General features: G+C 43.1%; 2 protein-coding genes across 5 annotated transcripts; one reads left to right on the forward strand and one right to left on the reverse strand.

Annotated features, from left to right (window-relative positions):
• The first annotated feature begins 1 nt into the window (after position 1).
• On the forward strand, positions 2 to 19303 carry Ska3 (spindle and kinetochore associated complex subunit 3). 4 transcript variants are annotated; one of them, XM_052191324.1, is made up of 10 exons: positions 2 to 216; positions 3037 to 3098; positions 3863 to 4028; positions 5672 to 6083; positions 9701 to 9807; positions 10307 to 10333; positions 14145 to 14230; positions 15741 to 15941; positions 17826 to 17954; positions 18394 to 19303. In XM_052191324.1, the coding sequence occupies exons 1-9, from the start codon at positions 114 to 116 to the stop codon at positions 17946 to 17948; spliced, it is 1287 nt and encodes a 428-aa protein (XP_052047284.1). In that variant the 5' UTR covers positions 2 to 113; the 3' UTR covers positions 17949 to 17954; positions 18394 to 19303. The 4 variants fall into 4 exon arrangements, with proteins under 4 accessions (XP_052047284.1, XP_052047283.1, XP_052047285.1 ...); XM_052191323.1 differs by having other exon boundaries at positions 3 to 216; positions 17826 to 17950; XM_052191325.1 differs by having other exon boundaries at positions 3 to 216; positions 10310 to 10333; positions 17826 to 17950.
• A 3994-nt stretch (positions 19304 to 23297) lies between these two features.
• Sap18 (Sin3A associated protein 18) lies at positions 23298 to 26831 on the reverse strand. The gene is made up of 4 exons (XM_052191334.1): positions 26629 to 26831; positions 26403 to 26512; positions 23864 to 23986; positions 23298 to 23529 (listed from the first exon to the last, which is right to left on the reverse strand). The coding sequence occupies exons 1-4, from the start codon at positions 26755 to 26757 to the stop codon at positions 23373 to 23375; spliced, it is 519 nt and encodes a 172-aa protein (XP_052047294.1). The 5' UTR covers positions 26758 to 26831; the 3' UTR covers positions 23298 to 23372.
• Positions 26832 to 27074: the final 243 nt, after the last annotated feature.

Below are 27074 nucleotides of genomic sequence, written 5' to 3' on the forward strand. Positions count from 1 at the left end.
TCATCTGCGCCTGCGCAGGATGGGCTGTGCCTACGCGCGGCGCTAGAATTCAAATGTGTGGCGCGTTCGTTTGAGGGGGCTGGAGGTCGGCCGTCGGCTTAGCTGCCCTCGCCATGAACCCCATCCAGAGTTTCCACTGTAAGCTGCGGAGTCTGGCCATCAAGCTGGACGGTGAGACGGCTCGGCTGCTGCGATCGCTGGACGGCGAGGACAGCGGTGAGTGGACGCGGGCGGACGGACGGGCGCGGTTCTCAGTGGGCGGTGTCGCCCCCTAGGCGAAGTTCATCTGTGATGAAAGCCTTGCTGACCAGTTCGCCAGTGGAGCGGAGGCGAGCTGTTTGTTGGGTGCTTGTAAACAGCATGCAGAGTCAACTGTTTAAAGATTCATGAAAGCCCTCGGCTCACTCTAATGGGCTCCTATTGAAGCAAGCATCTGCATCTTCTCCAGTAATACTCAATTTGCAGTACAAATACTCCGCACTGCTGTGTTTCGTTTTTTAAGATCTGTTTATATATGTATATGAGTGCTCTGTTTACATGTATGCACGCATGACGGAAGAGAGCATCAGATCCCATTTTAGATGGTCATGAGCCACCTTGTGGCTACTGGGAATTGAATTTAAGACCTCTGGAAGTGCAGCCAGTACTCGTAACCACTGAGCCATCTCTCCCGCCCCTTGTTTTGTTTTTTTTTTAATAATGAAATTAAACACCATTTTTAACTTGTAATAGAGATTTAAAAAATAGTTGCAGGTCAAGGAGTGGCGTCCACCATGAATCCCAACATTCAAGAGGCAGAAGGAGGTAGATTTCTGTGAGCCTGGTCTCCTAGCTATTGACCAATCAACCAGGCTTAGTGAGATCCTGTCCAAAAAAAAAAAAAAAAGATGCAAAAGTAGTTCAGATTTTGAGATTATTGTTATAAAATGTCGTAATCGCAATTTGTCTTACACCTTGTAGGTTGAATGTAGTGGCAGTTGTCTTTAATCCCAGCACTCTGGAAGGCATAGGCAGGCAGATCTCTTGAGTTTGAGGCCAGCTTGACCTACAAATCGAGTTCCAGGTCAGCCAGGGATACACAGAAAACCTTTGTTTTGAAAAACAGAAACAAAACAACAAAAATTGCACCGTGTAGATACAGATTCCTCTTATAACTTAACTCTCCATTTGGAAATGTTTTGGAGACTATAAAAGTAACATATACTGTAGGAAATTTCAAATATATAAAAGCAAAAATAATATACATATTTCTATTTAATTCATAACAGACATCACTTACTGTTGTAGCAGCTTTTTTATTAACCATTCTTATTTTAGGGGATTAAAATGTGCCTTTATGTTGTTGAGCTAATTCGGCATAATAAAGTTCATTAGTATTTCTACTATATAAAAGTTGCTTTTCTCAAAGTGTTTGCTAGTCTGCAGTCTTACTAAAACATTACCTCTGCTCAAACTTCATTTATTTTTTGTTTATTTGTTTTACAAGAAAATGTGATTATCCTTTAATATGTAAAAAAAAACCCAGAGAATATTGCCAGCAGCTTCACTTTCAAAACTGCTGGCTAATTTTATGTCACTTTGGCACAGGCTGGAGTTACCTGAGAGAGGAGGGAGCCTCAACTGAGAAGATGCCTTCATAAGTAAGGCTGGGCTGTAGGCTGGGCTGTAGAGCCTTTTCTTATTTAGTGATTGATGCGGGTGGTGCTGGTCCTGGGTGGTGGTCACTGGTTCAGTAAATGCAGGCTGAGCTCATAAGCTGCGCCCCTCTATGGCCTCTGCATCAGTTCCTGCCTCCAATTCCTACCGTTTGAGTTCCTGCCTGACTTCCATCGATGATGAACAGTGATGTTCAAGTGTAAGCCAAATATAAAGCCTTTTCTCCCCAAGTTTCTTTTAATTGTGGTGTCTCATCACAGCAATGAGAACCCTAAGACGATGACTATAGTGATCACTACATGAACTTATAAATTATCTTTGAGATAATTTACATACACTAAAACTTTTTTAAGAATGCATTTCATTGCATTGGTTCTTAGTATAATCAGAGTTGTGGGACTGCTGTAAGAAGGGTTTAGAGTTTAATAACTTCCAAAATGTAACTCCCTGAAACTTTGTTACAGAAGCCTTGTGTCTGTTTTTATAGGTGTTGTTTTTCTCTCCTTTCCTCTTCCTCCCTCTTTTTTATTTTGTTAGTTTTTATTTTTGTTTTTGTTTTTCAAGATAGCGTTTCTCTGTGTGGCCTTGACTCTCCTGGAACTCATTCTGTAGACCGGGATGGCCTTGAATTCAGAGCTCCTCTTACCTTTGCCTCCTGAACGCTGTGATTACAGGCATGCACCACTGCCGCCTGTCTTGTATTTCTCTACTAGCTACAGTAAACCCAAACTCTGATTCATTAAGAAAGAAAACAACTCTTTGCCAATAGACAGTTGTTTCCCATAATCCTATCACAATCCATCCTCCAGGCTTTAGGCAACCTTGTTTCTACTTTCTGTGCAGTGGGCCTGGCTCTTCTAGTCCTTCCTGTAAAAGGAGCCCTAGAATATCCTCCTGTCCTTTAGCCTCCTTCTCATGTTCATCCACATTGTAGAGTAAAACCATACTGAGTCTTATTCCACTGTATCATTTGCTATATCTTGTGTTTATATGCTTGTAATTAGTGTTAGGTGTACTTTATCCTGGTGAGCTCACTGAGTAGTTCTTGCCTTGTTGATCAGAGACTAGTCTGGCCTTGAACCCACAGATCCAGCTACCTTTGCCTCTCACTTCTGGATCGAAGGCATGGGTTGCTGTGCCTGGAGATTTATGTAATTTATGTGTGCTGTAATTCCTTGAAGGTTTTTATTATTTATTTTTGTATTTCAAGACAGTTTCTCTGTATCCCTGGCCATCCTGGAACTCCACCTGCTTCTGCCTCTCCCAGTGCTGGGATTAAAGGTGTGCATCACCACTGCCCAGCAAGATTTTTATATTTAAGAAACTACATTAATTTTTTGTTTTCCTCATGTTTATTGAACTTTTTTTCCATGCTTGAAGACTTTGAAGATTCTCCAGTGAGAATTTTGTATGACCTTCATTCAGAAGTCCAGACTCTAAAGGTACTATTAACTTTTTCTCTGTGGGCAATTTCTCTAGCCTAAGTTGTAATGGGTCTAGGGTCACCCAGAGATCACCAACCTAACAGAGATAAGATTTTAATAAGAAGAGGTTATTTGGATACTGGCACCTGAACTGGTTGGTACAGGGACTGCTTCTGAGAGTACATCAAAGATAAGCAGTTAGCCATAAGCTGGGCGGTGGTGGCGCACGCCTTTAATCCCAGCACTTGGGAGGTGGATGCAGGCCGATTTCTGAGTTCAAGGCAGGCCTGGTCTACAGAGTGAGTTCCAGGACAGCCAGGGCTACACAGAGAAACCCTGTCTCGAAAAAGCAAAACAAAACAAAATGAAGCAGTCAGCTATATCAGATCAGGGTTTATAAATGCACCCCCCTAGATTACATGTTCTATGCCTGCGTGTTGGCAAGGCCTAACTTAACATATATGTCTAACAGTTGTCTTAATCGTCTTTTTTTAGCAGTGTGATCAAACTTGATTAAAAAGCAGAAATAATAGTCTTGGGACCTATTATCTTGCAAGAACAGCAAATCTTCCAAGATCAGTCAGTTTTAAGAATAGTCTTCAATGTCTGGGGGAAAAAAGAGAAGGTTACAGCTTACACAAGCTAGGGGCTTACATATTAGAAAGCATTTTTGCTTTTTGGGCTCTCAAGCATAGTAAGTTTAAACTTAAACATCATAATAACCATCACAGAGTATACTTGAAAGTTAGAAAATGTGTAATATATTTGCTTTCCTCCTAAAGGATAATGTTAATGCTCTTCTCGATAAAGCAAGATTGGAAAGTCATGAAAGCACAAGTTTCCTAAAGGCAGCAAAAATACTGAGGAACAAAAACTCAGCAGACATCATACAACTAAGAGAGTTTTTCCAGAAGTATGGATACCAAGCACGTGACAAGGAGGATTCAGGTTGGTTGGCTCACCTCCTAGCATGTCAGCATGGAAGCAGGCAGAATGATTAAGACAAGTAGGGGCTCAGCTGGGACTCCTTGTATCTTGTTCAGAGGGCATTCAGCACCCTGCCAGTCAGTGCAACCTGGGAAGTAATCCTGGTCCTGAATTTGAGGGCCCTCTTGGACAATAGTAGCAAGACTTGGCAGTAAGAAATAAAATTTCCAGCCAGGCGGTGGTGGCGCACACCTGTAATCCCAGCACTCTGGGAGGCAGAGGCAGGAGGATTTCTGAGTTCCGGGACAGCCAGGGCTATAAATAAAATTTCCCTTGCTCTCCTTCCACAGTGGTAGATGAGAGCTTTTGAGCTGTTTAGAATGAAAAAGTGCAGGTGAAGTCACCTGACAGGAAGGGCAAAACATACCTAGTTAGCTCTCCCAGTAAGTAGCTGCAGGAACACACAGTATTTTTTCATTTATTTTTTTATTCAGAATCTTCTGCAAGACAAGATGTTTAAGCTATATAAATTGGTAAAATTAAAAAAAAAAAAAAGACTGGTTATTGTGCCGTGGTGGCTTAGTAAAGCAAGCCATGCCTGTAATCCTAGGGCTCTGGGGGAAAAGGGTCACCAGTTCAAAAGAGCCTAACTCCTGACCTTGCTCCTCAGTGCGAGGTGGGATAACTAGAGTGTCTACGTGATGAGGTTGTATGCAGACCAGTTAGAGAGGAGCACATTGCAGTCCTCTGAGGCCCGTGCATGATGGGCACGAGGTGGCAGCCAACGCCTGTGTGTTACCAGTGTTAACTGCTGCTGCCGTTCCGCCCACACCTCTGAGTGGCTGGCCTTAATATACCTCAGTATCATGGTCCTTTATGAAGATGGTCATTGTATATAAGACAGAATTAATGAAATCCAGTAAGTACATATGTGTGGTAACTATGTAAGCCAGCGTGAGGTATTAGAATCAGTTTACTTTCGAAGTTAGAAAATGTATAATATGATTTGCTTTCCTCGTAAAAGAAGCAAAGATTCAAATACTACTATTTTCCTTCTATGATTGGGTACTTAAAAGTTAAGTCTATGGCTGGAAAGATGGCTCTGGGTAAAGGCACTGTCACCAGACCTGACAATCTGCGTTTGATTTCCAGAACCCTCAAGGAAAAATTAGACATCACCACATGTACAATATCTGTCTATCTTGCGCTCTCGCTCTCTCTCTCTCTCTCTCTCTCTCTCTCACATACATTTGTATTTGTGTGTACAAATGTAATTAAAAATATTTTCAAAATTAAAAGATTAAAATTATACTATTAACAGTTTGTGTTAAATCTAGAACAGTTGATTATATACTAATTTCATATTAATACTTTCAACAAATACTAAGACTGATCAATAAATCACATTGAGGAAGTAAGGAATTGGATCTTCTTTATGGGTATTGATTTTTTAAAATAGTTGCATTTCTTTAAAGTATCTAGATAGAACACAAGTAGTTAAGATGCATATTCAGACTTTCAGAAGAGATAGTTGAAATGAAAACTTAAAGAAATTTCTGCCGACGTGGAACATTTCAGGAGACTCTTCTGTGATATTTTAATAATCAGGAAATTCTGTCTTGATGTCTTTAGCCAGGGTTTACTTCTTTGACTTTTCCTCCCAGCATGTGAGCACAGAGTGAGTGCTTCCACCCCAGAGTTAACTGTGTGTAGAGACATTCAGGAGCTTGGCGTGAAGGATGCGCAGTCTGATCCCTGTGTTCCGAGTAGTTCTGTTTCTGAAGAGCTTCCGCGAAGCCCACAGCTTTCAGACTTTGGACTTCAGCGGTACATGGTTTCCCAAGTCTCAGCAAACCCTCCCCAGACAAATGTCAGCCTCAAAGAAGAATGCGTATCTGAAACACCCCCTGCCAAAGAACCCTCTGTTCAAGTGCCGAAGACCCCCAGATGTGCTCTAAAGATGGATGATTTTGAATGTGTAACTCCTAAATTAGAACACTTTGGTATCTCTGAATATACTATGTGTTTAAATGAAGATTATACAATGGGACTTAAAAATATGAAGAACATTAAAAGGTAAGCAACTTGAGGTTTTTTGGTTTTTTTTTTTTTAAGGTTTATTTTTGTGATTTTTAATTACATGTGTGGGTGTGTGCTGCTAAGTGCAAGAGCCCTCAAAACCAGAGCCACTGGAACCCCTTGGAACTGGAGGTGCAGGTATTTGTGAGTTCTCTGATTGTGGGTGCTGGGAACCAAACTCTGGTCCTATAAAAGTAGTACGTGATGCCAACTACTGAGCTATCTATCCAGCCCCTTGAAAATATTTTTAATTCTTTGAAAACTTTATACAGTGTTTTTTATTATATTACCCTAATTCCTCTAGCACCACCCTCCCCCAAATTCATCCCAGCAACCACATGGTGGCTCACAACCATCCGTAATGAGATCTGGTGTCTTCTTCTGGGGTGATTGAAAACAGCACAGTGTTCAAACATATAATAAATAAATAAATCTTTAAAAAAAAAAATAACCCATGGAATCTGATTTGTACTTCCCCCGTAGTGCTGGAGGGACCACACCCCTCCCAACAGATAACAGTTGCCTGTGGCTCATCTGCTAAGGGTGTAACCTTCCTCCTGCATGTTGAGATTTTGGGTATGCAATTGCCCTTTTGTACCATGAAAGCGCTATTGCAATGTAGCCCTCTACTGCCTCTTCCAAAATGACCCCTGACCTCTTATCCTCCCCATGTTGGCTACTTGTTGGTCTCTATGTTAATGGTCAGCTGAAAAAAGCAGTGTTTCCAAGCTGGATATTCTCGGGAGGAAGAGGTAAGCTGATCTGTGTGATTTCAAGGCTATGTAGAGAGACTATCTCAAAGAACTAAAATAAAAACAAACAAACAAAACCCTGAAGCTTCTCTGAATATCAGACAGGGTATGGTGGTGCAGGCTTTTAGTCCAGCACTCAGGAGGCAGATCTCTAAATTTGAGGCCAGCCTGGTCTACATAGTAAGTAGAAGACAGCCAGGGCTACATAGAACCAGTATCAAAAAAGAAAGGGTGGGTATGTGCACTAATCTGTGGCATAGCATAAGCTTTAGTGTAGTGCTGTGTCCATGGAGCAGAATAGTAAAAGTAGGTTTTCCTTCTAAGATCTAGCTAGCACAGGCTCGTCTCCATAACATTTTTATGCATCCGTTTTATCCTGTGGATCAGGCCTAATTTCAGTGAGAAAGTGTTTTATTTCTGAAACCCCAGGGGTTCCATCTTGTCTGTAATGTGTGGGAGTCTATGGGGCCTCACTAACATAGCTCCAAAAGGTAACCTATTCCAGGTACTGGGTTTTTTATCTGAAAGCCTGTGGTGTCTCTTGGGTCAGGACCAGTGTCCCTGAGAGAGAGAGTAACTCTCTTTAAACTTTCTGTACGTGTGTATGTACTGTATGTACTAGGAAACTTCTACCGTAGTAGGTCTCCGTGACTTTTTCAAAGATCTTTAGTGTTAGTTGACCTTATCCTGTCTTCATCTCCTCTCTCACCCCTCTCCCCACTTCATCCTTCTTATTCTATTCTTTCCCCCTCCCATGCAGTATTTGCTGTCCCTTTTGCTTTGTTTCTTTGAGACAGGGTTTCTCTGTATAGCCCTGGCTGTTCTGGAACTCACTCTGTAGACCAGGCTGGCCTTGAACTCAGAAATCTGGCTGTATCTGCTGTCCTTAAAATCTACTTGTGTCCCCTTGGGGTGTGCCTCTGCATTTTCCACATGACAGAAGACATAATGTTTGCATTTCAGGGTCTGGGTTACCTCATTCAGAATGATGGCTTATAGCTCCATCCATTTCCCTGCAAATGTCCTAATTTTATTTTTATCAGCTGAATAATAGTCCACTGTATAAATGCATTACATTTCTAATCTGTTACCAGCTAATGAACATGTAGGCTACTTCCATTGCCTGGCTACCGTGAAGATAGTTGAGCAAGAATCTCTATAGTAGGAAATAGACTCCTTTGTGTACATGCACAGGAGTAGTGGAGCTGAAGATGATATGGAAGAGCTATTCCTAGCTTTGTATCTCTAGCTTTGTATGGGCCTCCACACTTGATTTTTATAGAGGGCACTGTTGGTACTCCAACCAGCAATAAATGAGTTCCCCTTCCCTGGCATCCACACCGGCAAAACTTGGAGGTTTGTGTTTATCAGTTTTTTGTTGTTGATTTTGTTTGTTTGAGTTAGAGTCTCTCTAACATGTCCTGGATGATCTGAGCTCAGATTGCCCTGCCTCTGCTTTGGAATGCTGAGAGCAAAGGTGCACACCACCATCGCCTGGCATCACTTCTTGTTTTAATCTTAACCTCTGAGACTGGAGTAAGATGCGCTGCTCCTGATGTCAGTGCCAGGAACCAAAGTACAGTCTTCTGGAAGCCAGGAGACACTTGAGCCATCTCCCCAGGCATCTCTTAGAAAGATTTCAGCTACTTCATATTTTAAATCTCTTGAATCACTAGAATCACTAATTTAATCAATAAAGTATGAGCTATTGATTTCCTTAGAGAATGTAAGGAGTGGTAGAATCCACACAACATGCAGAGTTTTCTTCTATATATCCACAATTGAGCAAGTCCGTCTTTTTTTTTTTTTTTTTTTTTTTGGATTTTTTTTTTTTCAAGACAGGGTTTCTCTGTGTAGCTCTGGCTATCCTGGAACTTATTCTGTAGACCAGGCTGGCCTCAAACTCAGAAATCCACCTGCTTCTGCCTCCCAAGTGCTAGAATCAAAAGCGAGCACCACCACTCCCTGGCCCGAGCAAGTCTGTCTGTCCCTTTTTGTTTGTTTGTTTTTTTCGAGACAGGGTTTTTCTGTGTAGCCCTGGCTGTCCTGGCACTCACTCCGTAGACCAGGCTGGCCTCGAACTCAGAAATCCACCTGCCTCTGCCTCCCAAGTGCTGGGATTAAAGGCGTGTGCCGCCCCGCCGCCCCACCACCACCACCACCACCACCACCCGGCCAGCAAGTCCGTCTTAATAAAATGACAGACTCAGTCTTTTTACTCCAAAATGACGGGTTTTTAAAACTTTAATTTTATTTTGGGTGTTTGTCTGAATCTATGTCTGTGTACCTTGTTTGTGCCTTGTACCTGTGAGGGAGAGCTTTAAATTCCCTGGGATTAGAATTATAGATGGCTGTAAACTGCCGTGTGGATATTGGGAATTGAACCCTGTTCCTCTGGATGAGCAGCCAGTACTCTTAACCACTGGGAGCTCCACCCCCAACTTATTGAGCTTCTGATAATTTTGCTATCAGACAGACTAATAAAAAAAAAAACAAATTCTGCCACACTAAGTTATTAATGAAGTCTTGCTACCTTACTGCCTTTATATGCTGGGTGACAAATTCCACACTCAGAGGTCGTTAGCCCTAGTCACGTTGATCAGGACAGGCTATCATTTGTCTCTCAATTGCTAGGGTTGCATGTGTGTGCCTCCACACCTTGCTTTATATGTGAATATTTAAAATGAATATACTACTTTAAATATTTAAAGTAAAAGATGTGTATTAAATCTATTTTTAATTATTTTAATGATTTCTTCCATTGGTCCTTATTTCATAAACCAAAATGAACTACTCCAGACTGAAATAAGTAAGATGAGGTTTATCTACAAAGGTTGAATGTTAACTCTTGTGACTTTACAGTTCCCCTCTGAGCGGTGCCAGTGGAGAAGTCACAGGGATCAGGCCTGTGACCAGTGATAATTCTTTTGCCATTCCTAGTCCCACAATCCCACAGCTGGAAAAAAATGGTGAGTTTAAAAATTAGCTTCTCCTTTGTACTCTTTCCTAATTATTTTTGTAAGCAACGGTTCTCTAATTTAGGTAGTTTTCTGCACCTTTTTAATGTGTCGTGTTGTGGGTGGTCCTGATGCTGCTTGTATCCTGATGTTATTCTGCTTCCCCAGGAGGGGCTGCCCCCTAGAGCAGTCAGGTGATTGCAAATGAGCCTTCCCGGTTTTGACTGGTCAGTAAAAGCTACAGCCTGTGGTGGGCAGTGGAGGGGCTGGGCTGGAGTTAGAGAATAGGTGTGGTGGAGGGAGAAGGACCAGTGTGCAGTGAGAAGAGGAAGCTTGACGACGCCACTGTGGGACCTGAGATCACAAGTAGCAGGGGGTCTCAGAGCTGGGGGGTAAGTTAACCATTCCATTTAGGTTTAGCTTGATTTCATGGAGGGCAGTTACATTTTTATAATAGTTTTTTCTTTTTTCTTTCTTTCATGTGCATGTACCTTGTACCCTTGGGGTCCAGAAGAGGGCATTGGAACTGGAATTACAGGTATTGTGAGCCACTGTGTGAGTGCTGGGAACTGGGACTGGGTCCTCTGCAAGAGCAGCCGAGCCATCTGTCCAGCCCCAGTAGGCTTTCAGTGTTATTTTGATTTTGTGCATTTTGTGTCCAGTTTTCGTTCTCCACATTTTAACCTGCTCTGGTTGGAAGTGTTCATGTTGGTTTGTGTGGAGGCTGGAGAGTGACTAGAGCATCTCCCTCGACTGTTTATCACCTTCGTCTCTGAAACAGCTTATCTCCTTAAATCTAGAGCCTATTAGTTTGGCTGGGCTGCCAGTGAGCTGCAAGGATGTGCCTGCCCCATCCCCCACGGCATGGAGTTAAAGTGCATACTGCCATGTCAGCTTTTCACATTGGTGCTAGAGAGCTGAACTCAGCCTCATGCTTGCAGAGCAGGCCTGTCTTTGACGAGCAATCTCCTTTTAACAGATTGGCGAGGGAGGCACAGCTGTGGTCCCATCACTAGGGAGGAAAAGGCCAAGTTTGAGACCAGCCTGGGCTTTGAGCTTCTCTCAGAAGCCATAATCCCACCCCCAAAATATATATATTTAATTTTGTTTCCTTCCTTATCCCCCTCTTGCTCTGCCCCACCCCACCCCGGGCTTGCTTCAGCCCCCATTCGCTCCGGCCCATAGGTTCTTTCTTTGTTTCTCATTACAGATGGTTGTGAGCCACCATGTGGTTGCTGGGAATTTGGATTCAGGACCTCTGCTCGTTCTGGTTGGCCCCGCTCGCTCCGATAAATAATAATAAGGATTTATTTATTATTCTAAGTACACTGTAGCTGTCTTCAGATCTCATTAAGGATGGTTGTGAGCGGCTAGGCAGTGGTGGCGCACGCCTTTAATTCCAGCACTTGGGAGGCAGAGGCAAGCGGATTTCTGAGTTCAAGGCCAGCCTGGTCTACAGAGTGAGTTCCAGGACAGCCAGGGCTACACAGAGAAACCCTGTCTCGAGAAAGAAAAAAAAAAACACAAAGAAGGGGGGATGGCTGTGAGCCACCATGTGGAGCAGCGGGTGCTCTTAACTGCTGAGCCATCTCAGCACGTGTGGATGAGTGTGCCACCTGTGCCCCTAGTGGACAGGGACAGTAGACTAGATGCTCTGGAGCTGCGGTGTGGGTGCTGGGGAACTGATTCAAGTCTTCTGGAAGAACAGCCGGTGCTCTTAACCATCGAGCTGTCTCTTCAGAATCATGTTTATTTTTTTAATTTTTGCAAATCTGTGAGCTTTTCTTACTTTATTGACAGATGTTCAAAACTGTCTTTATCATATCTTTCCAAAGTTTTGTACTTATTTTTTTGAAGAAAAAAGTGTTTTTTTTTTTTTTGAAAAAAAAAGTGAGCACATGCTCACGTTTACCAAATGATGTTGTATAAACTTTGCTTGCCTATAGTTTCTGTCTGGTTTAATAAAAAATGGCTGACAGCAGTTACTGGGGAGAGTAGAGGTGGGCAGGGACCACTAGACTGAAGGCAGGGGGAGAGGTGGGGACCAGGAATGGTATTAACTATCCAACACTAGCTGTTCTTCCAGAGACTTGGTGCTCAAAACCATGTATAACTTCAATTCCAAGAGCTTTGACATCCTTTTCTGACTTCCATAAGCACAAGCATGCACAGACATACATGCAAACAAAATACCTATATACATAAAGTAAAGGCAAACCGTAACCACATACGCTTTTCAATGTGATTACATCGAGCCCTATGTGATATTCAGGAGTCAGTTCCCTATAAAGTCTAGTTTGGCGTTTTAAAGTATGGCTGGGGAGACAGCTTAGTTGGGAAATTGCTTGCATGCGAACAGAAGGACTAACTGCATAGGGTTCAGGCCCCAGAATTTCCATCAAAATCCAGGCATGGAGCCAGGTGGTGATGGCACAAGCCTTTAATCTCAGCACTTGGGAGGTAGAGACAACCTGGTCTCCAGAGTGATTTCCTTGACTACTAAGACTCTACAGAGAAACCCTGTCTCAGAAAACCAAAGGGAGGGGGGAGGGAGGAAAAGGGAGGAAGAAAAAGAAGAGGAGGAGGGGAGGGGAGAAGAGGGCCAGAGAGATGGCTCAGCGGTTAAGAGCACTGACTGCTCTTCCAGAGGTCCAGCGACCACATGGTGCCTCACAACCTTCTGGAATGTGATCTGATGCCCTCTTCAGGTGTGTGTGAGGACAGCTACAGTGTACTCATATAAATAAAAATAAATAAATCTTTAAAAAAAGAAAAAAGGAAGAGAGGAAGGAAAATGCAGGTGTGGTGATATATGCACGTCAACACCAGCACTGGGGGAGGTAGAGACAGGTGAACCCCAAAGCTCATTGGCTCGCCATCCTAACCAGATCTATGAGTTTCAAAAAATGAAATGGTGCACACCTTTAACCCCCGCACTCAGGAGAAAAGGCAAGTGGATCTCTGAGTTCAAGGCCAGCCTGATCTAGAGCGAGTTCCATGATGGTTCAGGACTACATGCTAGAGAAATGGTGTCTTGAAGGAAAAAACACAAACAACAAAAACAAAGATGGAGTGCAGCTGGGAAGACACCGGGTACCCACCAGTCAGTGACCCAAATGATCCAGGGGAAAGTATGCTTTCAGCAGTGTCTTAAACTCACAGCAGTCCTTTTGAGCCCTCAGTCAACCTGAGTCCTGGGATCAAAGATGTGAACCTCTGTGTCATATTAAAATATCTTTTTCTTTTTTTAGGATTTATTCATTTTTACTTTTTGTATATGTTTTGCCTGCATGTATGCCTGTGCTTGCGTATGTAGCAACCACAAAGGCCAGGCGGGGACTCTGGAATCCTGGAGCTCATGCCACAGGTTGTTGTAAGCTGCCATGTGGGGGTTGGAACCAAGCCTAGAACCTCTCCGTGAGCAGCAAGTGCCTTTAACCACTGAGCCGCCTCTTCAGCCCTGCCTGGCCTCACCCTTTCTGATCCTCTCCCCCATCTCACTACACTGCCACACCAAGCTTCCATAGTGGTGGCGACTGAATTCAGGCTTTGTGCATGTGAGGCAAGCACTACACCAGTTGACGGTTGCTTGCTTGTTTATGTTACCGTTTTGTAATGTTTATGTCAAGTGTGTGTGTGTTACATACGGTGTTTGTATGGGTGTGTGCTTGCCATAGTGTGTGGAAATCAGGGGAACTGTTTTAAGTCACTGATTCATGTGGGCATTGAACGTAAGGTTTAGGTGGCAAGTGACTTTACCTGCTGAGCTTTGGCCACTTTACATGGTTTTAAATAAATTATTTATAGTTATCTTATTGATTTTTTTTTAATAGTAGAAACTGAACCTAAGACCTAAGTAAGCACTGCTAACAACTGAGTTAAATCCACAATCTAAATTCTTCCCCAAATTAAAAACTAGTGTGTCACTGTTAGCTATTCCAACAGAGAGAGCTGTGTGCTGTGCTTGTGTCATGCAGCCTGTGGAGTGCTAAGGACCAGTGCATTGTGAGCTTCACAGCATGGATTTTCTTGTTCACCCAAACCATATACCATACTTAGATCTGTAATAATTAGTAACAGAGTATACAAGCTAAATTGACAATGCTTTTAACTTAAAATTTGGAGTTTCGGGACTGAGGAAATGGCCCACTCACTGGTTAGCACATACTGCTAGAGTTCTGTTGGACTCACGTTGGATTCTCAGCGCCCACATCAGGCGCTCACAACCACGTCTAACTTATGTGCATATACCTACACACACAAGCATATACACATACATAATGTTTTAAAATTTTGAAAAGTTGAAATACTTATTTCAACTTAATTTTCATGCCTATTTTGTCTTCTAGATGCGGAATACATGAATTCACCATTGCCACCTAAATTCTGCACCTCTGGTTTGAAAATTCCTTCTACAATGGACAATACAGATTTGGTAAAATTCCACTAAAGTGCAGATCTTCTCCTTATGACATTAGTTCTGGACACAGTATGTGAACCAGTCAGACCAGTGCAGCCCTTGGGGACACATGTGCGGTACACTTATGGGAAGTAGCTTAGTACCAGAAAGTAGCAGCCATACATTTCTCATATCTAAATTTGTTTAAAGCAAATTGATAAGAGATCTGTAACAGTCCAGAGAGGAGTGTGGGAACATGGGAAGAGTATGGCGAGCTAGTGACAATGCAGCATAGTAAATGTAGGAAATACATCTGAGCACTGAGGCCACGGTCGTGTCATAGTCTAAATGACAAGAGTGAAAAAAGATGATTTTCAAGACATGTGATGCTTGAAGAGGAAGGATTAAATGCACATCTGTTCTAAGAAAAAAGAATGAATAGAAACAGGTCAAACTGGTTCTCTTTAGGTAACAGAATTTTAAATAATTTAATGTCGCCCCTTTTCATTTTTCTTATTTAACATAATCAAACCCTTACTCATTAGGTGAGTCAGTGATACTGTGCTGTCTGAAAAGACTGCTGATAGTGGCGAGAATGTTCTGTTTTTAGAGTTCGGTATGGCAGCCACTGTCAGACCAAGTTTTTAAGCTCATAAAACGTGGCTTGGTGCTCCTGAGCTGTGGCTGAAAGTGCTAAATAGTGCAGCTGTGGATAATCAGCATCTTATTAACAGGGTGGCTACTGCACATACTTGTCATTTTTAGTTAATTTACATCTTTTGGTGCTGTGTGTATGTGTTTGCTATGTTTTTGTTGTTTTTAAGAGAAAGTGTCTCATGTAGCTCATAGTGGCCTTGACCTTGCTCTTTGGCTGAGCATTGATCATGACCTCCTCCTGCATGCACCACACGCCCTCCTGTTTCTGTGCCTGTGGAAGGCACCCTGTTGATGTGATATTCCTAACTGTGCTGTTTTTATTAACTTGAGACTTAGTATGAGTTAAGTGTTTGCTAAGCCTCTCTTGGATGTGGGAGTGAGCTTGCGTGGATGCAGACAGTGGATATAAATGTTAAGTTTTTCTGAGCTGAGCTTTCATGTCTAGCCCAGACTCATCAGCCTCTCCCATTGTTCCTGTGCTCTCCCTGAGCACCTAAAGTCTGCACTCACAGTTTGAAACTTCCCACTGTAGAGACCCATACAAAGTTCATGAAGTTAAGTGCACTAATCTGTAGACTCAGGTGCTGCTACCCGGTCTCTCTCTCCAGCTCTCCTGGCTCGGTTTTTTTGTGCTGCCGAGATGGTGGTGGAATCTGTCCATATCTAGAGTTCAGCCACTGTTCTGTTGAGTTCTCCCAGTTAACTTAGATTACTAGTGAGGATAGTACTTTGCCTTCTGCATATGAGTTTCTTGATTTGGGTAGCGCTCAGTCAGGAAAATGGAATCATTCAGGCCTTAGTAGACTCCAACAGAACTAATTAAATAAAAAAATATTTACAACATTATTATTTACTTACCATAATTTAATGATTTATTTTTATTCTATAGGTATCTATAGATTATCCACTGTCAAAACCAAATAGTTCATCAACTGATTTGGAAGTTAAAGATTGTGCGCCATTAATTTTAAATTCCGATGAATGCTATAAGGGTATTGCAGCCTCTCCTTCTCCAACAATTACTTCTTGTGAAAATTTCTCAATACCCTCTCCTCCGAAAGTCACTGCGATTCCAGAAGACATTCTCCAGGTCATTTTCTAGACTTTTTTTTAAAAAAAAAATATATATATATGTGTGTGTGTGTGTGTGTGTGTGTGTGTGTGTGTGTTAGCTGAAATTGCATATAAACTGTCATATTTACCATCGTGCCAAAGGGTGACTTTGGGTATGAAGAAAAATCTTACTGCTTTCCTGACCCAGTGAGCAGTTTCTAACTTGATGTTGGCAATATTGTTCTCCTAAGGTACTTTGTCTTATAGTTTGGTCTACAGTGCATTGTTTCTGTTAGTTTTTAATCTGTAGTTGCTATATTGGCTATTGTCCCATTAAAAGTGAGAATGTCCTTTCTATATTCTGCATAGCAGGGTCTCATTAATAACCCGTGTCTGCATTCCTCAAACTGTCAGTTTGCAGGCATTGATTCACATGGTATTAAAATATTTGACTTTGTAGTGTGGCACCACCAACTAGTAGACATTACTAGAGGACTTGTCTGATTCTGATCTGGGTTATAGTATTGGACAATTAGTACTGAGGTGCAGAGAATTCCTAAGTGACTGTAGAGCTGGTCTGCTGTATTGGGGTGCCATGAGAACAGTAAACTGAGAAAATCTGAACAGACTCACCCTGAAAGATCAACAAAGGATCTGTCCAATTTTGTCTGTGTTTAAGAGATCTATCTTTGCATGGTGGCACACGCCTTTAATCCCAGCACTTGGGAGGCAGAGGCAGGCGAATTTCTGAGTTTGAGGACAGCCAGGACTACACAGAGAAACCCTGTTCTCAAAAAACCAAAATTAAAAAATTAAAAAAAAAAGAAAGATCTATCTTTGTGTGTGGAATGGGGTATGTCTATGTAGGAGTATGTGTACTTTGAATGCAGGTGCCTGAGTAGTCAGAAGAGGGAGTCAGAGCTAGTGTTAGAGGCAAGTGGGAGCTGGGAACTGAACTCCGGTCCTCTGTAAGAGCTTAACTGCTGTTTCCAGTTGCACCACCTGACTGCTTTCTTAGAAGATAAAACGAAGTAGGTAAGATGCCATCTGTCTTATGAGGGCGCATGTGGAGGGTTACTATTTCCTGCTGTAGGTCTTCTTTCTGTGAGAAGGTAAGGAAGTCTGTGTTTGTTTTGTTGCTTTTTTAAACAGTGCTAGGGGTAAAACACTAGACTTGTGTATGGTATAGAAGCACGCTACCATTTTATTACCTGCCCAGTCCCAAGGACACCTTACACTTAGTGTGTTCCTTCTAGTTTTTCTTTTTAATGTTTTAAGTAGCATATATTCATTATATATAGTAATGGTTTTCATGGTGACATTTTCATACATGTACATATTTTGTTCATGTGTGTAGACATACACAAACACCCATTTCCTTCTCTTGTTCCGCTCCTGCAGATCCCCTTCCCCTTCCCAACCCACACCCTCTGTTTGTATGTTGAGAGAGAGAGACTGCATGAGCGATGGGCATGATTGAGGGTTTGTCTATGAGTGGCCCGGCCACTGGCGACAAGCGCTCGCCCTCATCAACTCTACATACTCAAGGAAGAACCTGTGAGCCTCCCTGTCCATGAGGGGTGCTCATTTGTTGTCTTGCACAGATGCAGTGCACATACTCCAGCTGCCGCATATATTCTCTCAGGGCGTTGGAGTCTTTCATCATCAAGACTTAACATGACTCTGGAATGTTTCCATTAACTTCAGCAAATATGTATTTAGACTTTCAAAATCAAACTTCCATGTGAGGTTACAAGTTTATGTTTTTACTGTTCAATGTCTGTATGAATTGTTGGGTTTTTTTTTTTTTTCTAAATATTATAAGTAACCCCTAAGTTCATGGCTTTTCTTGAATGTTAATAATACCTTCCAGATTTGTCATTCACATGACCTGATACAAAGAAATTTGTTTTTGTTTTAGATGTTAAAGCACAACTCAAACCTAGCTTATTCCATGGATGCTAAAGCGCTGCCACTAAGGAAAGGCTTCCTCGCATACAAGGGGCAGAGCACCCGAGACGCTGCCAACAAGGAAAACTGGTAACAGTGAGTAAGAGCACACCTGCAGACCGTGCCTGTGCTACCCCAGACGTGTCAAGTGGGGTGAGAGTGGTGGCAAGGTCCCTTTCCCTTTGCAGTGCCATGAACCGGCCCTGGGAGCCCACATCCCTAGATTATTGTAAGTCTGCTTATGTGATGAGGAACCCACTCCCAACACCCTCCGTTTTAAATTTAATTTTTCTTAATTCTTGAAATAGTCTTACTGTATAAGACTGTATATATAGCTTTGGCTGGCCTAGAACTTGCTACATAGATCAAGCTGGCCTCAAGTCACAGAGATCTGCCTGCCTGCTTTGGCAAATGTTACCACATAGCTTCTTTTTTCTTTTATAGTGTGTGGGTGTGTAAATGTATAAAATACTTAGCTACGATATTCTTCTGTTCTGATGTCTCTTAATTGTCCTTACTTCATTTTGTTTCCTTTGTAGGAATTCTACAGTGGACACATCCAGTACAGCAGTTGGACAGAACAGGAAAAGTGAGCTGGACGGAGGGTCTCAGAATTGTCCCAGGTTAGCACAGAGCAGTAGAGATGAAGGCAGAGCTCCTGCTATCAGTCAGTCTTCTTTCCGCCCAGCCTTACTCTTTTATTTCATCCTACGGGAATGTTTCCATTTCACCGCATGTGATGGGCCACCCAGCAGATCCTGATTCTACCTGGAAGATTCTGAATACCTAAGCCCAGAAGCCTTGGGAACATCTTCATTCTAGAACTATCTAATATCCTTTGATCCCAAAATCCTTCTGATCCAAGAACAACTAAAAAGTAATTCTCCAAGTTCATTAGGAATGAGGAGCTGGTGCTCTGTAGAAACCAGCTACAATTCTGAGAAGTAATTGGCAAATACCAATTGACTTACTAGTTTTAGGGATTTTTTTTCTCCCAATACAGGGTTTCTCTGTGTAGCCGTGGCAGTCCTGAAATTCACTCTGTAGACCAGGCTGGTCTCGAACTCAGAGATCCTCCTGTCTCTACCTCTTGAGTAGAGATTAAAGATGTGTACCACCACTGTCCGGCAGCTTTAAGAAATTTTGTGTGGCTTAAAGATTATTCTAATTGTGCACTGAAAATCAAGTGGAGGGCTGGAGAGATGGCTCAATGGTTAAGAGCACAGACTGTTCTTCCAGTGGTCCTGAGTTCAGTTCCCAGCAACTACATGGTGGCTCACAACTATCTGTAATGGGATCCAATGCCCTCTTCTGGTGTGTCTGAAGTGTACACATATACATAAATTATTCTTTAAAAAAATCAAGTGGAAAAACTCCAGGATAATTCTAAGTGCTTGTATTTTGTTGTTGTACATAATGTAAAATAAATTATTTTCCAAATAAACTCTAGCCCACCTTTCACGTTGCCAACTCTGACATTTCTTGCAGCCCTTCTTACTTACTTGGCATTTGTAGTCAAGAGGCCACATAACTGAATGGTTCTGCTGTTGTGGAGAGGGCTGGGGAGAGGGCTCAGGGGTTAAAAGCACTTGCTCTTGCAGAGAACCCAGTTTTGATTCCAGCTACCTACGTGGTGGTTTACAACCATCCATATAACTCCAGTTGTGAGGGATCCAATGCCTTCTGACTTCCATGGGCACCAAGCACACAGATGTGCTACCCAATAATATGTTCAGACAAAACACATAAAATACAGTGGATAAATCTAATAAAAATCTTTAAGGATCCAGGGAAGAGAGTGTTCTAGGAAATGCTGAGAAAGGCTAGAATGGGGGGCGGGGCAGTGTTCAGGCAGAATACCATTTCTTTCATGGCTGCTGAGAATTCAGAGACTTAGTTTTACTGTTAGGTTTGGCAAAGGTGATGTTAATTTTAGACATGAAGTTTGGGATGGACTGAAGAAAGGACAAAAGTAGAGCGCAGTTTTAGGCAGCCCTTTGGGTTTTGCTAAAGGGAATAAATGGATGGTGTGGTAGCTCAACTTGTGCTTAAGCTCTACTTGTTTTGACCTTGGCCCCTCGGGTTGTACGAAATTTCTGTTTCCCTGCCCTTCCCTCAGCAGCTCTATCCTAGTTTTGTCACTTGGAATGGTGATGCTTCTAGTTCACTATGGCCTTTCTGGGGAGTTTTCCCACTTATTAAATGAGATCCACCCTTACTGAGGCTGCTCCCCTGCAATGTGCAGTTCAACCACACCAGTCTTCAGCATCCTGCCTTGGATCTTAACACTAGCTGCTCCGTCTAGGTTTTCCTTTCCTGCCTGCTCTGCTTCATTCTCACCTCTGACACCAGGCATTGTTTGCTCCTCTACACTTAAAAAACTTATAACCCAGTTCTAGGCTCCACCAAATAGCATTGCAGTCTCTAAGCTGGCCAATCAGTGCTGTGGTCTCTGGGAACCGGAAGGAGAGTTTACTTTTCTGAACAGGCAAAGGCACACCTGGACACAGACCACACAGCAAGACCGAGGAAACATCCACTGTCATTGTGGGTTGGTCTCAGACCAGCTAGCTGGGCTCTGCACTTTCCTTAAAATTATCACATGCCCACGTGCTTTAAGCTAGTTGTAGTTTTGTTATTGCAAACAAAACACTGAAAAGAGAGGATAGTTCTGTATCCCAGTACAGCTCTTGGGAGCTCTATTGTCTGTGATACTATATAGAACTTGTATATCCAAGTATAAATTCACGTTCATCTCCCAAATGAGTTACCTGCTGTTGAGAGCAGGGACCCTTTCTGTGGCCTCTGCCCTGGTCTCGATTTCCTGAACTAGTGTGAGTTGCTGAGATTTGTTATGTGTGCTTCTAAATGCTGTTTATTAGCATATGTAGTTCTTACATGTGAAGTAACTGGAACTTCAGATGAGGAAATTGAAGACTAATGGTTTTTTGGTGTCCTACACTGCAAAACCCTGATGTTCTCTAAAATCTGGGATGTCTTTACTCAATTCTCACCTCATTATGTAATGAATTTCTCCCTCCTTATCAACTCTTGCCAACAGTACATAAGAAGTTGGGTGAGAAGCCTGGAACGTATCTCAGTGGTAGTGCTTGCCGAATGTGCGGGGCCCTACTTTTGATTAAAACAGGAAGTTGTGGGCACAGGTCCTGCGGAAGTTTATTGAGTCTTTTATCTGGAGTAGCAATCTCACATTTTGGAGACAGACAAGCTCACAGCATCTCCAGAACTCTACCATGTAGTCTCAGCAGTTCTCTTTCTTGTGACTCTTGTCATAAGATTCTGTACATTTTCCTCCTTACTATATTTTTGAGAGGCTGTCTGAACTTGGTATGTAAGTGCTTGGCACCTATTGTCAGTGGTGAAAAGCTTGAGTGACGTTTCCCAAACAGACAATTCCTCTGAAAGTTCACCTCATTCACAATTCAATTATTTTAGCTGGGTACAACCAGACCTATAAGCCCAATACAGGATGGTCAAGAATTTCAATACAGAAAGACCCTTTAAGTCACTGTACATGAAGTTTCCTTGGAAGTGAAAGCAGCTGAATAGGGTTAGGACATATGAACAACCTATGGCACAGAGTAAAGGGACAGCCTTGTATGTCGCACAAAGTTCCCCATTCCACTGACTCCCACACTTGGAAGGCTATGCAACTGAGCAGTAGTAGTTCATGTCTTTAATTCCAGCATAGGGAGGCAAGAGGCAGGTGATCTCTGAATTCAAGGCCAGCCTGGTCTAAGGACTTTTGAGTTCTAGTACAGCCAAGGCTACACAAAGAAACCCTGTCTTGAAAAAATAAAACGCTCTGCATGTCACCACAGCACCTTTTCGGGTAATAATTATGTAGCATTCCCGGCTAAAGATTTTTCCTTATTAATGTGACTTAAGTGTTTAATATTAAAACTGCACTTTGGCCTGGACATGGCCTTATCTTACATCTACCTTTAATCCCAATATAGAAAGCAAAGGGAGGTCAGAAATCTGAATTATAGGCCAGCATGGTCTACCAAAGTAGGAGACCCTGTCTCACAAGAGCTACAGAGAACACTTGTTGCTTATGCCAAGGACTCAGCTTGGTTCCCAGGATCCACATGGAGACTTAGAACCAGTCTCCACGTGAGTTCTGGGGGTCCGACAACACCTCTCAAAGGTCCTTACAGACACGGTGCACATATACGCAGGCAAAAATTTAAAAAGTGACAATAAGAAAAGCCCAGAATGTTAAGATACCCTTTGGGCCACTGAGATGGCTCAGTGATCAGACATGCCTACCTGGAACTCAGTAGTGGAAGCAAGCAGAGAAACAGCTTCCAGAAGTTGTCCTGACCTCCATACTCCCCTCCCCCCAAAATAAATGTAATTTTACTTTTATATTCTTGAGTTTTAGCTTACTGCCCCTAGGGATTTCCTTATTTGGAAGAAGAACCCATGATTTTGTTCTCAGAGAATGGTTACCTGGTCAAGATAAAACCTAATAGAATACTTTTACAAGTCCACTTGTCAACCCTAGGAAATCATAGCAAGTGTTTAAGCCAACAGACCAGATAGGCAGTCACTCTGCTGTTCTTAACTGCCTTCATGATGGAAACTAGTCATGTATGAAGATTGGTGTTTGCAATTGTTTAGAATCCAATAAAGCACAGCCAGTTGTCCCTGATACCCACTGGGAGCTCATCAAGCAGCTGCATCGGAGCAGTGCGCGGGAGTCAGTCACTGCACCTCAGCTGTGCAGGTTTTGTGACGTGCAGTGCTTAGCAGTGTGGCACAGCTGCCCCACACAAGCCAGGAACAGAAACATGTGTCACAGAGTAACTACTTAGCTTTCTATCTTCTCACTCACCCTCCCTTTAAGTGCGTGTGCCAGCATCTAAAACAAATGTCCCAGTTGATGACTGCCGGCTCGGCCAGCCCATTTACCCTGGCAAGTACTACTCTAAAGCCTATTGCAAATATTTAGCTTTCCGGCCTCTCTCTAGTGAAGTCTCCAGCACTCAACTCCATTCTCAGCTCAAGGTGAGCCTCACCCCCACCTACTTTATCTTGGGTCACCTAAGTGAGTCAAAGGTTTCCAACACAAGATGGTTTCTTCAACTTGCCTTATTCACAAAGGCCTATAGTCTAATGCCACAAACATATTCACCCTTGTATACAACCCCATGGCGTTCTTATTCTGCCTCTCCGGCTTACTAAAAGCCCGCCTTACCAGGTGAGACTCACATCTCCATTCACTTACACCTGGGCTGATTGAACACATGTATTTCACAATACAGCTTTATACAGAATGCTAAGAGCACTTTTCTTCATATTTTATAGAAGGCCTTAAAACATATGGACTTTTTTTAATATACCAAAGTACATCCAACTCTAATTCCTAAATAAATGTGTTACAATTTGTTGAAAATTTAAAGGCTTAATGGCAAAGTCCGGGGAAAGAAAGGATTAAGTAAGTTTATTTTACAAACTGGCTGAAAAATAACTTCAAGAAAGTCAATAAAATTCAGTATGGTCTCATCCTCCCTGACGAAGGAGGTGCCCGATTTGGAGGCGTGATGGCTATGTCCAGATAATCCCCTATTTGGAACTTCTGTGACTGCAGGGTCATGGAGTCATCAGTGCCCTTCCGGCCAGACATGGTGCTGCCAATCTCCTTAACTCTGCGGGAAAGAAAGCCAGCGGTTAATGGATAGAACTGCATCAACAGAACAGTACAAATTACAGAGAACACGCATGATTTCCACATGATGAATTTCCAGAATTTAAGCACTATATTCAAGTTAAGCCAGATCTGAATATAAGCCTATAGACACCATTACTGCCACTAAAGACAGACACTAAAGGCATTATCCCAAAGCCAGGCATGGTGACATATGCTTATAATTCCAACACTGCTGTATCTTATCAGGAAGAGAATATATGTGTGTTGCTAGGGGAGGGGGCCTGACTTGCAAAATGCAGAGATAACAGGAATTAAAGTAACAAGTCACCTACCGATATCCAGGTCTTTTAAGATCCATAAAAACAATTGCAAAATTGAAGTGTGTGCCCTTCTTTCTGGCTTCTGGGTAGACTTCCTTTACTAAACTAGTCAGTTCTTTCAAGGTTGCATCCATCCTGAATTTTTTGAAGAGATAAGTATGATTAATAAACATAGTATAACAAGGACATTAAAAACAGCATCTAAAAGTGGAATGCATCCTAGAACCAATGTGCTAGGACAGCATCTTCATAAGGATATGTAATTTCTTGTTCTCTCATAGAATCTTAATGATGGAGGCAAGGCAAGACAGCTGCTTAGTGGGCAGAAGTGCTTGCTGACAGTCTGACAACTAGCTTGATCCTTGGAGCCCACATGATGCAAAGAGAACTGCCTTCCAAACCTGTCCTCTGACCTCCACACATGTGCTACGATACTCCCGTAGGCCACATATACACAACAAAATAAATTTGCCAGTGAGATGGCTCAGCAGGTAAAGTCACTTACTGCATAAGCCAGATGTCCTGAGTTCAATCCCCAGAATTCTCAAGTAAATGTGGAAAGAAATACTCCAAAAGATGTCCTCTGACCTAAGAGCTGTAGCACTTACACAATGCACATACAACACAAAATAACGAAAAGATGGTTTTTTAAAATGATAGAATCCTAAAGCCAAGGACATGAAATTTTAAGACAAACGACGGGCACCTTTTATAACTTAAGCAATTATTAACTTAAAAATACTTATCTGAATTCAGAACTAAACACAGTCTCTTATGCTAATATAGTACAATCTAGGACAAAGTAACTGAAAATGTAAACAGCAACAGTTAGCCCATTTATACTGGTTTTGCCAACAAGGAGGTAAGTGAAGTGTGAAGTCTAACCCTGAAATAGCATTCTGTGCAAAGAATTGGAAGAAACGGCAGGACCCTAGAAAGACACTTCAGAGTGAGAGCACTGATGCACAGGTACCAAGGAGAGACCCAAAGCACCCACTGCAGTTTTACTGTGAACGTTACAAATTTCCACACCATGGCATTAAATGCACAGAGTGGAAACACCCAGGAGGACTACATTGTCCCCCGGTTTCTATTCCAGGTTTTTCTCAATATTCCTGTAATTGAACTCTGTCTTTCGTACTTAAGAGCACTGTTGTTCTTGCAGAAGAACTGAGTTCAACTCCAAGCACCAACATAGCAGCTTAACAACCATTTGTTGTTAAGCTCGGATCCCAGTCCCAGAGACCTGCTTCTGACTTCAGTAGGCACCAGGCAATTATGCAGCACACACACACACATATGAAGGTAAAAGACCCATACACAGAAACAATAAATTAAAATTTGAAAGATATAATATTGAAGCTGACACAAAAATATATAGTTCACGGTATGCATAGTTCAAATAACATCTTTTTTTCCCAGAACTGTGTGTACTACATTGTGTAATAAAATAAGTTATAAATCTTCAGATAAAAAGACAACTGTTACCTTATGTAATTTTGCAGCTAAATTTTACATTTTATTCCTAGTGAACTTCAATGCCGGCATAAACTCTTTAATAAGTCTGATTTTCTTTTGCGGCAATTTTTAAAAATAAAGCAAGCTTTTCCAGTCTGGGTAGCCCTAGCAGAAGGCAAGCTTTTCCAGCAGGAGCCCCACGAGCACGTGCTGAAGGGTGTGTACAGAAAACACAACATTTTTTAAAGTAAAAAACATGATCATTCCAAGATTTTGATACCCATGTGGTTCTGGAACAATTTCTACAGATAGTAGATAACCCTCCCTGGAAAGCCGAGCTCACCATATAGAAAAGCAGTACTTTATATCCCCAGGACGGAAGGAAAGTACTGGCAAGCTGGTAAACTTATTTGTTGGGAGACATGGAATTTTAGTATTTGGAAAGTGGTTTCCGTTAAGCCGTTACTCAATAGTTCTCCCTTATAAATTCAATCACTGGCAATAAGAAATTACTGTTTGCTTACCATGTTGTGAAGTGTGGGAAAAGGTTTTAGAAATAGATGTGGTATACAACCTTCAAAAGTTTTAAGTGGCAAATTCTGTGCTATATCTTACCACTGCCAACAAAAATATATTAAAAATCGCCTTTGCTGCTTTTCCAAAGCTGACAGTGATAACCTGACACAATACGAAGGGCAAGCCTGTAACGGTCCCAGCTGAGTGGGTAGGGTAGCAAGGCAGGTACTCAGAGACAGCCGTCCTCACAGAGCCAACACCAAACGCTTTACACCAAGGGCCGGAGCAGAAAGGCCTCGGGTTTGATGGTGCTTTTTAATATTTTGGTGCTACGAGACTTGAGGCACTGCCTGCGCTCGTATACTCACAGCCAACTCCCAGTCATCTACCATCTTACTCCACCGCAGCTTAAACATCCACGTATCATTCTGTACCGGGTGCCATACGGGAGAGCACCGCTGGTCAGTCCGCTCTAACCTAGCGTTTCATCCTCTCCGGAAAGCGTCGCAGGGCGGGGAAGCCCGGCCTGCCTGTCCCCGCGGGCGCAGGCCGCAAGGCCCCGTCCCCCGCGGCTCACCAGGTGTAGATCTGCAGCTCGCTCGAAGGCACGTTCCCGCGGGAGAACTCGTCCATTCGGTGGTGGCGGCCGTTGTTGGTGGTGAAGACCCGCAGCAGGAGCGGGCAGGTCTGGGGAGAAGCAGGGAGTCAGCCTGGGGAGCGCCATTTGGCCTTCCCGCCCACCCGTCCGCAGGCCGCGCCCGCCGGCCGCCTGCCTCCGCCCCGCAGCCGCCCGCGACCCGCACCTTCTCGCGGTCGATCGGCTTCTCCGGCTCCTTCTTAATTTCCTCCTGGGTAACGCGCGATTCCACCGCCATCTTCCGCCTTCGGCCCGGGAGACGCTCGCCCTGACCTCCGACCCCTGCAGCGAGCATGAGCTAGGCGTCTCTCGCGAGGAAAGGCGCGAGGTTTTATAGCGGACGAAAGGCAGGGCGGGGCGTCGCTCGGCGCAGGCGCATCTCCCTATGCGCGCGGGTGTGCGTGCGTGCGTGCGTGCGTGTGTGTGTGTGCACGCACTCGCGCGCGCTCGTGTGTGTGTGTGTGTGTGTGTGTGTGTGTGTGTGTGTGTATACACACGTGCACGCGCGGACCCGTACTTGTTACCCTGGGAAGAGGGGCGGAGAACACGCATGCGCCGTGGCGTGTGTGTGTGTGTGTGTGTGTGTGTGTGTGTGTGTGTGTGTGCGCGCAC

Source organism: Apodemus sylvaticus, chromosome 8 (assembly GCF_947179515.1).
Source record: "Apodemus sylvaticus chromosome 8, mApoSyl1.1, whole genome shotgun sequence".
NCBI classification, from domain to species: Eukaryota; Metazoa; Chordata; class Mammalia; order Rodentia; family Muridae; genus Apodemus; species Apodemus sylvaticus.

Excerpts from the sequence above, each read along its gene's own strand:
- Ska3 (XM_052191324.1), top strand. The coding sequence starts at position 114 with ATGAACCCCATCCAGAGTTTCCACTGTAAGCTGCGGAGTCTGGCCATC. Across the intron at positions 3,099-3,862 it reads CAGAAGTCCAGACTCTAAAG|GATAATGTTAATGCTCTTCT; the intron begins GTACTATTAACT and ends TTCCTCCTAAAG. Across the intron at positions 15,942-17,825 it reads TTCCAGAAGACATTCTCCAG|ATGTTAAAGCACAACTCAAA; the intron begins GTCATTTTCTAG and ends TTTTTGTTTTAG.
- Sap18 (XM_052191334.1), bottom strand. The coding sequence starts at position 26,757 with ATGCTCGCTGCAGGGGTCGGAGGTCAGGGCGAGCGTCTCCCGGGCCGA. Across the intron at positions 26,513-26,628 it reads AGCCGATCGACCGCGAGAAG|ACCTGCCCGCTCCTGCTGCG; the intron begins GTGCGGGTCGCG and ends GCTTCTCCCCAG. Across the intron at positions 23,530-23,863 it reads CTTAAAAGACCTGGATATCG|AGTTAAGGAGATTGGCAGCA; the intron begins GTAGGTGACTTG and ends TCTTTCCCGCAG.